Raw genomic sequence first — 14,677 nt, forward strand, 5'->3', positions numbered from 1 at the left:
TGTCACCTACAGCAAATTTACTTGTTGTATATATGTGTATACAGTTGTAAATATCAATAAATAAATTATTAAAAAAAAAAAAATTTAGTAATTAAAAATTGGAATTTCTATTATTTTATAAAACAGATTAAGATAATTCTGTATTAAAGTACCAGAATTTATTAATAAAATAATCCTAATCTGGTGCACAAGTAATGTTTGGTATTGTTGGAGTAGAAGTAATGAAATATCTAGAAACATAAATTAAACTATCCAGTTACTTTTTATTTTTATTATTTTATAAGCCCACCTAAAGTAATTCTTTCGCTTTCCTTAATTTTGTATGCCTTGCAGAAGCCCTGCAAAGTGGCGAGAAGCGTAAGCTCAAATTAAATACTTTATTTACTGCTTGAGTTATCATGGCCGCACCCAGACAATGGTTCCTTTTATTCAAATTATTTACCTTAAAATTAGATTGTACGAAAAAATAAACATGAAATTATGATCGACAAAGTTAGAATCATACCCTGTCCTACAGCTTTATCATAAATCTAACTAAACTTTTGTAAAAAATAATCTGATTATTTTAAAATGTTAATAACAAATAAATTATCATTCAAGTTATTAAATAGATAAAAAGCTCCCTAACACGAAGAATAATCTACAGAAAGCAATAAACAGAAATCTTCAAAAATATTGAGAATATCAGCCAATACTAGAAAAATTAACGCAAGAACTTAAAGTGTGTTCTATTTAGAAGAATTGGAGTTAGTTCCAAAGTTATACCATGACATACTATTGCCCTGCTGTTGGAACAAATTGTGCAATTCATATTCAAAAAGTTTAGCATCAAATCAATGATCTATTTCCCTTGAAAATTTAAACTATATATTTAATACATATAAATAAAACAAAAACTATTAATTTTTTTTGTTTATTTAAATACGCAATCTTTCGTCAATAAAGTCAACAAGATTGTAGGCTGGGCCTATATAAGTGGGAACAAGCTATCATTCAGCAATTCTTGACCTTCATGTAACTTCAACAGTTGGAATCTAAGATAAATTTAGGATTCGCTTCCTTGAAACAGGTAAATAAGTAAAATTAATTAAAAGAGCACAATTTTTGATACTTTCTTGGAATTCTTAAAACATATTAATTCTATAATTCTATTTATATTATTAATTTGATGTTAATGTTTTAGAAATTCCAGTATAATTATGAAAATGAACAAAAAATAAATAAAACAATCACTTTTTCTGATGGCTGTGAAAGCAAATCAATTGCATAGAACTCGTATGTATTACGGTGTCGTAATTTTTTAAGGTTTCGAGATGCAGATCCTTTCGGATAATTTTCTTACCTGCAAACTCTTTGCTCATCTTATCTGCCCCTATCAGGTTTTTTTTTTATTCAGTTATATTTAGTGTCGGCTCAACAAATTAACTCTTAAACCCTTCCATAGTAGAACTACTCACATTTAGTAAGGCGTTGGTTTGATCGTAAAATATTCATAATTAACGAATATTAGTATTAATGAATTCTAATCAAGTATAAAAATGGGTAGAGCTTAAAATTAGTTTGTTTCAGTTGATCCTTTTGTCTAGTATATTATTCGACAGGTAACTTAATCCTCGTCAGGTCTGTGTTAGTTAAAATGCTTGGTCAAAGCGAAGATTATTCTCGCCAGCAATGGAGGAAAGATAAGATTAAAAATCAACACTCATTTAGTGACTCTTTATTCTTATCTCTAACTAATGTCCTAAATACCGAATACGAGTCATCTCAGGCTCTCGGTTACATTCGGGTATCCGTGCCACGAGAAACCCAGAACTTTTTAGACAATGCACGAACGCCCTGTTTTGATAGCACTTGGTCGCCCTTAAAAATTCTGTTATCTCACTGTTCCCTTGTTAGACCTCATAGATACTCACTACAACTCATGCATCAGAACTAATAGACTGCAAGGTTTAAAAAAAAAATCGTTTTAGCCAGAAAATTTCACACACAAGAGAGCCTATTCTTATTGGTATTGGTATTTGGTGAAAGAAATTCGGTAAGTGGGCCTACTGGTCCGTTTTGTCATCCCCTAATTGCTATCTGAGTTGCCGCCGCGTACTATCAAAGGTGGAACTATCCAGATTCATTTTTCAGGACCACTGAAAAATAAATATTAACTGCACCAGGTGTGAATCGAACCCACAACGTTCCGAACCGCTAGAAAAAGTTTTCCAGTCCACCGTTCGAATCACAAAGCTCTTCTTAGCTGTTGTAGCGTTACCTTTTTCCTCAAAAACGCTTTAGGCTAAGATCCGGTGGTCTTAAGTCTTGTCAGAACGTAGGGTCCAGCCCATGTGTTTCGCCATGGGAGCCATGGTGAGTGTCACGTTAATCCAACTTCGATAAATGTAGATCCAGAGGATCAATTGGTACATGTACTCAATATTTATGTACCTGACTACATCGTATTTAATTAAAAACTCATTGCACATTTCTGAAACTTCCAGAATACAAGAAGCGATGAAGTTGTGGATACTCTCTATGTTGTTGGTGGCCTATACGGAAGCTGCAAGGATCTTGGCATTTTACCCTTTAGGGGTTAAATCGCACCACTATGTCTTCAGGCCGGTCTTGGAAGCATTGGGAAGGAGGGGACACGAAGTGGTCTACTACACGGGATACCCCTACAAAGGAACTGTTCCACCCGGAATCGTACAGATTGATATATCTGACGAATTGCCAGACTTACATTGTATGATAAAATAATTTAAACTAAATTAGTAAACATATATAACTCTTTTATGGTTTGTTTTGGTTACAGCTTCTATGAAAATCGAGGATTTTATTGACACTTCAGCTCTTGACGATATACGACTAGGTTACGAATTCACTTTTATGTTTACACCATTTATTCTGGAATGTACAACAGTGCAGAAGCTGATAACCTCAGATGAGAAGTTTGACGCTATGATATCTGAGTCTTATTTCATTCAGGAATACCAATCTGCTTTTCTACACAAGTTCAATGCTGTTGGGATAGAAACAGTTACTTTAGGTAAGAAATGACATTTTGCAGTACCTACTGAATACCTATTACCTGAATTTTATCTCACATCCATGGAACAGTTAGTTTAAAAAGAGCTGAAAGAATTAATGTACCATATTAAAATACACATGTAATTTAAGTACTCAATACTTGTGTCTGATTTATTTAAAAAAATATTTAGTGGTACCAACTTATCTGACAACTGGATATGTAGGACATATTTCACAAATTTTAACAATTGGGCACGTTTTACTACATTTTTTACTAACGGTGATGTAATTGGAACTTAATTAACTTAAATGTTTTTAAATTGTAGAAAGGTTGTGCGGGTGGTGGTCAATAAAGGCTTCAAAATAGTAAAAGAATTCTTTTTATTTTATTTTACTATTTCAATGCCTTTATTGACCACTACCAGACTACCTTGCTTCAATCTACTTCATACGGTCAACTATCTTCTTCCAATATGAATGTTTTAAGTTATTGCACCTTTGAGGCTCTGCATTTGACAATCGGTATGCTATTTGCTCAATAAATCATTGCATACCTAAAAACGAACATATTTTGACACAGTAACCTCCTCGTGGCATAGTCAGGTAAAACCAGTTTAACTATGTAGTAAGTACGTCAATTCTTAACATAATGTGTCCTAACTGTGCATTTTATTCTAATTAAAGGTGACTTCGGATGGGTGAATGAGTTGGCTGGGCTGCCAGATAATCCATCATATCAAGTGGACTTCAAAGCTGTGCTAACCCAAAATATGAACTTCTGGGAGAGAGTGTACAATACATACATATATGCAATATCAAAAATCGGAGGATACTACTACATGAACCAAATGGAAGGGATTGTTGAAAAGTACTTTAACTACACAGGCCACGAGAGCAGACCTCCTTTCATGCAATTGTTGTCTAACAGAAGTCTCATCTTGGTGAACTACAACAATGTCGTGGGATACCCCGTCCCTAAGCCACCGCATAGAAAAGATATTGGTGGTGTTACTATCACACCTAGAAAACCTCTACCCAAGGTATCGTGTACTTTCATGATTTTCTATGAGTAAATTCACAATAGAATCGACTTAATAAGGTTCTCTCCATCTTCTACACCTAATGTTTTAAATTATATGATTTATATCTTAATGCTAATTGCTTATTATGCATACTAATTAAGTATGCTAAATACTTAACCTAATATGTTTAACTTCTTCATAAATTTTCTTGCCAGTTTTACAGAGTTATCATCAGTCTAATAAAATTTAAATTTATTAGTCAAGCATTTTAAACTACTTTTCTGTTCAACGTAAAACTTATGTGAATTCGGGAGAAAAAATGGTCACTCGATTTGGCACAATGTAGACTGGTAGCGCTGACTAGTGGTGAGAGGAGCCTAGAGCGGCGATAGTAGTAGTTAAACCAGCCCTCGATGTGTTGGAACTGAAGCAATTCACCACTTCAGACCAAGTGGCCTGTTATATGAGGTGGAGCAAAGTTGCCTTCATCCTGGTTTCAGCACACATTCTGCCTCAACAGGCCAATGTAAACATTAACGTTGAAAATAATATAGCTGATATGGAGGCTGTTGTATTTAAAAACAGAAAAGTGATAGTCTGTTACGATACCGATTAATGGAACATGGCCTAGGATTCTGTTCGCAAAGACGCCAGAGATAGACTGTTGAGAGAAGAGCATGGCAACAACTCGCCAACTTGTTGTCATGAACGAGCCCTTTGGTGCCACATTTGTTACAGCAATGAGTTAGAGAGATGAGAAACTCGTTAATGCTCCTATGGCGAAAGGTATTACGCACCGGGCCCTAGAGTCAGAAAAAGCTCCGGCCACATTGCCTTTAGTATGGTGGAGTAGAAAGGTGGTTCCTTAGCAGTTGAATAGGGCTTTGTGAACTGGTCAGTGAACTAGAAAGCATTTTCTAGTCAACTGGAAGAAATAAAGGATGACCGAGAAAGGCAAGATATGATCCCAATAGAAGAGGAATCATAGTTTAACCACACTAGTTCATTGTTGAGGAAGTGCATAAGGAACCACGCTGCGAAACTTTATATTGATCATACCTACCCCAGGGAAGGTCTATCCCAGAATAGTGCTGAAGAAAGCATGGTAAGATGCTCTTCAGAATACCCACAATATACCGAGCTGTGTCCACCATGAGATATATAGGACCTTCCCATTGCTGTAAGTGGCAACAGATCTAGATGCTGGACTCCCCAAAAATAGTACCCCTTACGTTGAAGTGGATGATAATCAACAAGTGTTTGTATAAGAATAGGAAAATACCAAGGAGGTATTGCCTTCGGGAGGTTAGATAGAGCTACTTCAAATCAGTACACCACCGGGAGACTTAAGAGCACCTTGGAAACCCAAAAATAAATTTTACAAAACGATTCATGAGTCTCTTCAGTCTCAACTCTAGACCTGCAGATAGACCAAGGAACCGTAGTCGAAGTTGGGAAAGACGAGAGAGGATACTAGGAGCTGACGGGTGTTCTGAGGAACGGAATGACGAAATCTTAGGAACTGGAAAAGTACAGTTATGGATTTTCGTGTGATTTGGGAAATATGATTATTCCAGGAGAGATGTTGGTTGAAGGTGACTCCAAGATTTTTTATTGGAGGATAGAATGGAATGTACAGCAGTGCAAAAACTGATAACCTCAGATGAGAAGTTTGACGCTATGATATCTGAGTCTTATTTCATTCAGGAATACCAACCTGCTTTTCTGCACAAGTTCAATGCTGTTGGGATAGAAACAGTTACATTAGGTAAGAAATGACATTTTGCAGTACCTACTGAATACCTATTACCTGAATTTTATCTCACATCCATGGAATAGTTAGTTTAAAAAGAGCTGAAAGGATTTTTAAGGTTTAAGGAATGAAAGGTTGTTAAGGAAGAACAGGGGATAGTAAGGGAGGGAATGAAGGAGGCAATCGGAACCAATAAGAATGACCAATAAGAGTTTTTTAAGCATTCAGGTCCACACCTTTGTGTTAATACTATCAATATATTGTTCTACCGTTTGGATGGCCTCAAGCATCTTGGAATGATAGGATAGATAAATTTAAAGACCGCCTGCACATATATGGTATTGTGCGTGGTGAATGGAATCAGGAAGATCGTTAATATAAATGCAAAAAAGGGTTGCTGAATGTGAGGACCCTTGAGAAACACCTCTTGGCAGAAAAGGGGGCGAGGAAGGAGATTTGTTCGGGATTTTGACTGTTGGGAACGATAAGACTGGAAGGAGAGGATCTACTTAAGGACACAATTTGACATGGAAAGATTATGAAGTTTACTGCGGAGGACCTTATGGTTAACAGAGTCAAATGCTTTCGAAAAAGAACTGAAATTGATATTTGATGATTGCCTATAGCGGATTGGAGGTCTCGGGAATTTTCAATAAAGCGAATTGTGTGGAATGTTGAGAGCGAAAACCGGAAAGGATTAAGGAGAGCTTTTTGTTCGAGAAAAATATTAAGTTAGGAGTGGGCTAATCTTTCTAGTAGCTTGACTAGATTGGACAAAATGGATATTGGCCATAATGAGAAGGTACTTCGTTCAATGGTCGGATCAGGTCTTTCTTCTAGGCTTTGGGGAAAATGGAATTTTTAAAGGAGAACTTATAAATGTGCAGAAAGGCAGGAAGAGTGGTGGGGAGACAAAGTTTGATGATCTTTACTGGGATACGGTCTGGGCCGTAATCGTTAATTCTGGACTAGAGGACTTCTGAGATTAAGTCATCTGGGGAACATTTAAGAAATAAAAGTTATTAAGATAAAATCGGATTTCAGGAATGTGAAAAGAGGAAGAGTTGTGTAAGGTTGTTGAAGGAGGGGCAGCATCAAAGAAAGAATTAAGCTCGTCCGGTTTGATTGAACAATATGGACAGGATTTGGAGCTTACAATGGAGACGTCCCTAAGGATTTTCCATTCGGATTAAGGATCAGGTGCTTGGGATAGGATTGTTGTAAAAGTACTGCTTTTTGGCGCGGCGTAAGGATCATTGGGTAAGGTTTCGGAGGGACTTGAAGGTGGTACAATGCTCTAAAATTCTTAGAGCGTCTGAAGCCTCTTCTGACAGTATCTGCCGTCCGGAGCGCGGTTGAAGGTACGGTTTTAAGAGGAGCATGTTGTCTGAGGAATTTAAGGAGATTCGAGAATATACATTCGACCAAATCCTCAATGAATAAAAGTGAATTAGGTTCTAAGGAGCGGGAAAGTTCATCGAGATAGAGAGCCAGTGGTTTCTATAGTTAAGGAATCAAGGTTTCGCCAACTAATTTTCTTTGGTATAGGCAAGGGAGTGGGAAAATTGTAGGGAAATTTAATGGCAGGAAGTTAGAATATTGGTCATGTAGGACTAAAGGAGAGAATGTGACATAGTAAGGAGTGGATGAATTTTATTATTGGAGTAAAGAAGGAGAATTGGGAGTGTGTTGAAAAGGACATATGAATTAACATCAAGGAAGAGGGTACATTTACTGTTTTTCTATTTGAATAACATGGAATAAGGAATAAACTAATGGAGAATCGTCTCACCATAAATACAGAAATGAAAATTATAAAAATATAGATCTTGAAATTCAATGAAGAATAAATAATAATATATAATAAAGAGAAAGATAAGTTGCTTATAGAATAAGATATGCTTATGGGAATATAAACGTTAAGAATAAAATAGAAATCTCTTAATAAGGTGATAAATAACGCAGTGTACTCCTTGCAAGGAAAAATAAATAAAATGTATATGTAAGCATATTGTGTAGAAAATATGACAAAATTGAGGATATATAGGAGATAGAAATAATAATATGGGTCTCTATATTATAAGAAAAAAAAAACACATAACATCTAGGATAAAAACGATAAAATGTTAAATAAGCAAAATATTTGAAAAATGAAAATAAAAACAATAACACAATTCTCTTTATAAAATGAAAATAAAAAAAGGAAATAACGATTCTTACGGAAGAAAAATGGAATAATCACCATCATAATCATATATCTAACCACATCCTTTGGATGGCTTTGATATATTCAGATTTGTTTATTATAATTGCTGGCTGTCCATCTTCCCGTAGGCAATGAACCTAGCGAACCAGATATACTTGACTTTGCTGGCGGCCTTCTTCTGCCTCGCCTGCCAGTAAAGATGGCGGCTGGCAGGGGTCATCTCCAACCCTGCCGAGGTTCCTCGTGATGAAGTCTCTTTTGACTTTTCTTAATCGTAGCGTCTCGTAACAAACTGTTTGGCGGGCAAAACGAACCACTATCGAGGGAGGCACGAGATCTTCTCCTCAGGATCTTTTTCTTTCAAATACATCTATATCTTGATTATTCAACTTAGAATTAGGGGTAAATACTAGGATGTTAAGGAAATAATTTAAAGAGCATGCCTACAGGGTTCGGTCCTAGACCACGATGATGATTTACAAAGGCGTGGATATTCTGAGGGACGGATCCTCTGCGGGAAGCCAGAACCCTACCTACAATTATAAGAGGAAACTATCCATCATACAAAGATTGTTTCTGCTGAGGTCCCCGAAGACCTACAGAATGGTGTCGCATGAGGCAGTGTAGTTGATGGCTCTGCCCATTTTCCAAGCTCTTGGATCATTTTATGTTGGGAAGGGCTTAACTAGCCGGAATCAGCTAGCCACCAATAGTACAAGAAGAAGCGAAGAAGTAGGTGCAGGCAACCAGGAAAATGTGGACCAGGAGGGCTGGATCTATCAGACGGATGGATAAGGTGCAGCCCCATCCTAAAGCCGCAAACCTGAGTAATGGACTGCACCTAGGTGCAAATAAAATAGTATCTCTTTATAATTCAATGGTAAACCTCCCCTCAAATAATTGTAAATAAAGTCTGCAAATAAATAAACAAAAAAAAGTTATATAATAAAATTATAGCATTCGTAATCCTAGTGCACTTCCGCAATGCTGTTGTACCCTGTTTGGCACACATAACAGGAGAAGGGACAAAATAATTGTTTTATTCAATTCCAAATCAATCAGTATTTCATTTTCATCCCTGAGAGCCTATAATCAATAACACACTTTAAACCACCAAATATGTTTAGCTATAGTAAATGACCAGCCTATATGATTTATATACAAATAAAAATATATTTATGTAAACATTTCTAATTAACAATTTTTGTTATTTTAGAGAATCCAAACATTTATGGATGATGCACCTGACGGTGTCGTTTACCTCTCCCTTGGATCAAACCTAAATGTCTCAGATCCTGCCAATAGGAAACTTGTCGACGCATTTATGAAGGTCTTTGAAGAGGTGCCTCAAAAAGTCCTCATGAAGTGGGAGACTCCAACTTTTGAGGGAAAACTTCCAAAAAATGTACATTTGGAGAAATGGTATCCACAACAAGACATATTGGGTACTTCAATTATATCATTAAACTATTTTTCAAAGTAATTTCTTAAATTAAAAATATTTTAGTTTTTGCGATTGTTAGTAATCCTTTTCATCATTATCAAAAATAAATAAAACAACGAATTGCATATTAATCAGTTATTTAGTTATACATGGTAGTTAATTTTAGGCATCAGGTGTTGTGTACTATGTCAATGAAAGCTTCAGACTGAGCCTCAAGGTGGCCAAACAAGAAATAACGGTGTCAGTGGCATGCTTCAGGTGGGCCATTGGACATGACTGTCTACGACACAACCTGAACAGAATAGGAGTGATTGAGTCTTCCGACTGCGTCCTGTGAGGAGATGGTGAAATGACCACCAATCATATATTCACATATATGGGGCAACGGTGGACATAGTTTCAGAGTTTCAGAAAAGAATAGGGTAAATAAAGCTGAAGCATACTGGGCTGTAGGAAATAAAATTTCACTCAATAAGATGGATGCTATGCTTGTTTGAAATGTATTAATCAAAAGAAAATAATCTCATTAAAATATATTTACAGAGGTATTAAGATCTGACATACGACTCTCTCAGTTTCGCTGGGTCACTTTGCTACATCAAATAATATTTACTTCGTATAAGAAAATATATAATTATTCTTTTAACAACCTTACTTATTTAAACACTCATTTCCAGCACACAATAACACTGTTCTCTTCATTACCCACGGAGGCTACCTCAGCCTTGTGGAAGCCGTGCATTTCGGTGTTCCTGTGATAGGCATACCCTTTTTCGCCGACCAGCCCAAGAATTTCCGGTTCGTGGAAGAAGCAGGAATAGGAAAAACGCTGAGGCTTAGCGAGATAAACTATGATAATGTATCAAGAATGGTGAAGGAAGTACTTTCGAACAAAACGTAAGCAAAATGTTAATATTTTTAAATGCATGCGTTTTTATTAAATTACAATTATTTATTCATTCTAGTGACCAAAATAATCATTGTTTTTATAATTTAAATACTCTTAACATTGTAAATCTCCCGATACTGGTTGATGAAAATCAGTCAACACTTCTTTACTGAACGTATACAAATTATAAACAAAAGGTTTTCTTGAAAAAAGAATGAATCCAGTCAATATACATCTAATTTAACTTTAAAATAAGTCTCTCGTTCTCGTAAATCAAAATAAAAATAATCATTCAGGTATAATTTATAGTCAATTAAAATTCCTTATTAAGGTGAATTAAGTAAATCCGCGAAACATTAATCTGTCAGCTATTTACAGTTATTTCAAAAATTCAGTGCTTTATGTTGGCGTATTTTATTAATAAAGAGTAATAAAAATCATACCAGTGAAAAAAGTATTTTATAAGAGATTAATTAAATATATCTTGCTAAACATCAACGATGGGGGTCTCGAACAATCAACTCCTGTGGTAACATCCTATCCCGAGTTTCCACCTCCAATACCTATGCTATTCTCTCGCCCAGAAATCCTCCTTGTTGGACAACATCCCTAAAAAAACGACCGAATATCCTTGACATATTTATCACCTCCCAGATTCCCTCCTCCCAAGCCATTGGTGAATGCCTGAATGACTTTTCATCAGATTTCATAGTCCAGTTCTTCTATTTTTACATTCAACCCTTGTACCTAAGCCCTCCGTTCTTTCATTAATAACAGGTAAAATCGACTGGGACCAATTTAAATGTGAAATGAAACCAAACTGGACTTAAACATTCACCTGAAGAAATTTGACGAACCTATTGAAAACTATATAAGAACTTATCTTATACATAGGACCAGATATCCAATTGACAAAACGTATTACACCAAATTGACTAACAAACTAAAAAAACAAATAAGAAAATACAAAATTCACAATTTAATTAACATTACAGAAAACCTTACACCTACTGACAAATCATTATGCAGGCCCACCAAAAAACTTGCATTTAAAAGATTTTAACCACCCACTTCTCACCGAATCCCAAAACTGAATCAGAACTGATGCAGAAAAACATTCGGACAACAATTCCCTAAAACCTTTATTCCACATCTTCATATTCTTAGTCCAATTCACGCAATTGAACTACATATTCCCCTCCAAATGACCCTCCCACTTAGGTGGATTTAGCATTTCATCCATCAATATCATTTAAAGATTGCCTACCCGCTAAGCTCCTGGACACGACCGAATAACATCCCACATCCTAAAACTTCTTCCTCGGAAAGCTATCCTATTCTTTATATATATTATTCCTTTTATTCCTACATATATAACGCCGTACTTCATTCCATACATTTTCCTGACCCATGGAAATTTTCTATAGTTAAAATGATACCCAAACCCCAAAAGCTGCCAGAATACCTATCCTCATACCGTCCTATCTCACCATGGGGCTCCTATCTCACCGATCATGGGCAAAATCCTTGAAAAGCTCATTTTACATGTTTGTACCATTATGATATTACTTTAAATTTACTTGAAGTATTATTTACTATTTATTTTAACCCTATTAAAAATGGAGTAAGCTAACTCATGTTCTAAATTAAAGATGCATATTTCTCTATTCCTTTTATTAATTGCATATTAATAGAAAACTACTCATTGATTTGATAGAAAAAATAAAATTCTATGTCATTAAAATTTGTTTAGGTACAAAGAGGAAATAATAAGAATGTCTAAAATCTTTCGTGACAGGCCTGTGGAACCTGTAGACGAAGCGGTGTTCTGGATAGAGCACGTCATCAAGTACCCGAATGTTCTTAAACCGAAAGCTCTCAGCATGTCATACATCCAACTGAACCTCATAGATGTTATATTATTATTATTAAGTGTGTTCTTAGCAGTTATTTTTATAGCGTGGAAATCAATTACAATTATCATCGGAATTTTGAAAGGGAAATCTACTCCCGTAAAAGAGAAAAGAAGCTGATTGCTTATAAACAAAACGATTAATCGATGAACTCTTCACCAAACATGAGCGATTTCATTCTAATGTATTATAAAATTATGTTATAAAATAAACACGAATGTTATGTTCTAATTTTGCAACTTTAAATTCCAAGTTTTTTTTTTTTAATGTGATATTGAAATAAATAAATGAAATAATTAAAAAAAAAAGAAAGGCAACAAAGTTTAAAAAAAACTATAAATTAATAAAATAGTGTATTTATTTATTTGCCATGCTTTTTGAATCCATACTTTTATGGGTTATCCTATTTTACAAATACTTTACTTATACTTAAAAAAAAAAGCGAAAATATGCATCAACGTTTAATTTTATTTCAAATTCATACAATGCAATGGTAAGTTGTTATTTTTATAATGATTATATTGCTGCCTTGATTTTACCATTAACCATCACGATATCATGAAGTCTATAGTGAGTCAGGGTATTGTCTCTTATTTTGTTTCTTCATCTGAAGAAACGAAGGAGTTGAGCGATTGAGGCACTGTTCTTTTTTCTCAGTCCAATATTCTAGTTATGTTAAACTTTAAAGTATTAATAAGATTAGTGTGTAAGGTAAAGCCAATAATAAAACAAAAATTCGTAATATTTATTAATATTAGCCAAGTATTTGTTACACATAAATAAGCGAACATTTAGACAAAATATTTTTATCATTTATCAATCGATGCAAAGATTGCAATGGCAATCAAAATATATATTTAGTGTGAACATTGTGGTCGACCAGATATGTCCGCTGACGAACGAATATCCACATCTAGTTCTGTTGTATACAACCTCATGAGATAAAGTAAAGAAACGTCAGAAAGTTTATTTCAATTTTTTGTTTTTTGTAAACTCATCGACGAAAACATATGTTCACATAGGTAAGTGCTTCCCACCACTGATGACATTTGATGAACGTGTTGTTTTCGGTTCATTAGAATCGTATCAGCAAGTTGCAGTATCAGCAAGCGTAATCATATCAGCAAGTTGTAGGTCAATTAGTTGGTATTCCAATGTGGCTCCAACAGGATTATTATGAAGCAGTTTACTATTTATGGGACTTAATTTTCTCGAATTTTGCATTGAGCTCATCAATTATTTCTTGGATTTGGGAACTGCAGCATGAAAAATCGTTGTCTTTGAATTCTCCAGCTAACTAAAGACAGAAAAGTTGAATTTTCTAGTTTCCCTTCCTTTTTTTCTCCTCTGATTAAAACGCCTCTATCCAATCCTTGATTCATATCATGTTATTCCTGTCCACCGATTTGGATTTATAACATGCCATTCTACCATACAACAGTGTCATCAAGTGGTTGATATCATAACTTCCACATTGGAGCGCGGAATGTACGGAATGTACAACCCAACCCGCCTTAACACAGTCCTAACAACATACCCTGATGTCACACTGCCTGCAAACAACGACCCTACTAATGTATCACAACTACTACAGACGCAAATAACATCCATTGAAGGATGGTGTGAAAACTGGAGAATCAAAATAAATCCTGACAAATCCTACCAGATCACCTTTAATCTCCGTCATAATCCTCTACCCTTCTGTCCTAAGGTATCCTTTCTAAATACTCCACTGACGCCTGTTGAATAGATTGAAGATTTAGGACTTCATGTTGACAAGAGACTTACATGGAATCCACATACAAGACTGAAACGATAAGAAACTGCTCGTAGATTTCGGTTGCTACAACATCTACTTGACAAACACTCTAAACTTCTAAAGTGGGGCTCTACCAAACTATCAAATTCCTCCAATCCACAATCCTATGTAAAATCCTTGATCCTCCATATTACGTTACAAATAGACTAATTCACAAAGACCTTTACATCCCATTCGTTGCAAAGTTGGCCCAAAACAGATAGATGTCAATTTAACTCCTAAGCTATTAGTTCTTAATCCCTCATCCTTGACAATCCCTGATAATCCTCCGAGGCGTCTGAAAAGAAGATGGCCACGAAACCTTCTAATTTAAATTAATGCTTGTTGTGCCGCCAATTGGTTGTTCCTTCCCAAGATTTTCAAGTGTCAATGAAACATTCTGCATATTTACTTATTGTACAGATGTAGATTACATTAAATGAATAAAAAAAAAGTTATTGTTTTCTAAAATGTATTTGAACACTCTTAGCTTATTAAAAAACTTATTGATGATGCTAACCAAATCTGATATTGTCTGGTTTATTTTATTTTTTCAAAATGTTAAGATGATAATTTTTTTAAATTTATAATATTGTATATAGTTAGAGGTGTCTTTTGTATGAGACTATACTCCTCC

At 35.1% G+C, this 14,677-nt stretch overlaps 1 protein-coding gene across 2 annotated transcripts in view; it reads left to right on the forward strand.

Annotated features, from left to right (window-relative positions):
• LOC106684365 (UDP-glycosyltransferase UGT5) overlaps positions 1–12,488 on the forward strand; it is a 21,472-nt gene extending 8,984 nt beyond the window's left edge. Inside the window, exons 1-7 of one of the 2 annotated variants that reach the window (XM_014426407.2) lie at positions 981–1,069; positions 2,487–2,731; positions 2,801–3,034; positions 3,700–4,055; positions 9,213–9,441; positions 10,118–10,337; positions 12,083–12,488. In XM_014426407.2, coding sequence (XP_014281893.1) covers positions 2,500–2,731; positions 2,801–3,034; positions 3,700–4,055; positions 9,213–9,441; positions 10,118–10,337; positions 12,083–12,362 — 1,551 coding nt within the window. In that variant the 5' untranslated portion in view covers positions 981–1,069; positions 2,487–2,499 and the 3' untranslated portion in view covers positions 12,363–12,488. Of the gene's footprint in view, positions 1–980; positions 1,070–2,486; positions 2,732–2,800; positions 3,035–3,699; positions 4,056–9,212; positions 9,442–10,117; positions 10,338–12,082 lie in introns of those variants that run through there. The other variant, XM_024363683.2, reaches the window with a different exon arrangement.
• The last annotated feature ends 2,189 nt before the right edge of the window (positions 12,489–14,677 follow it).

This window comes from Halyomorpha halys, unplaced genomic scaffold, assembly GCF_000696795.3.
Source record: "Halyomorpha halys isolate HHAL.00 unplaced genomic scaffold, Hhal_1.1 Scaffold574.1, whole genome shotgun sequence".
Taxonomy (NCBI): Eukaryota; Metazoa; Arthropoda; class Insecta; order Hemiptera; family Pentatomidae; genus Halyomorpha; species Halyomorpha halys.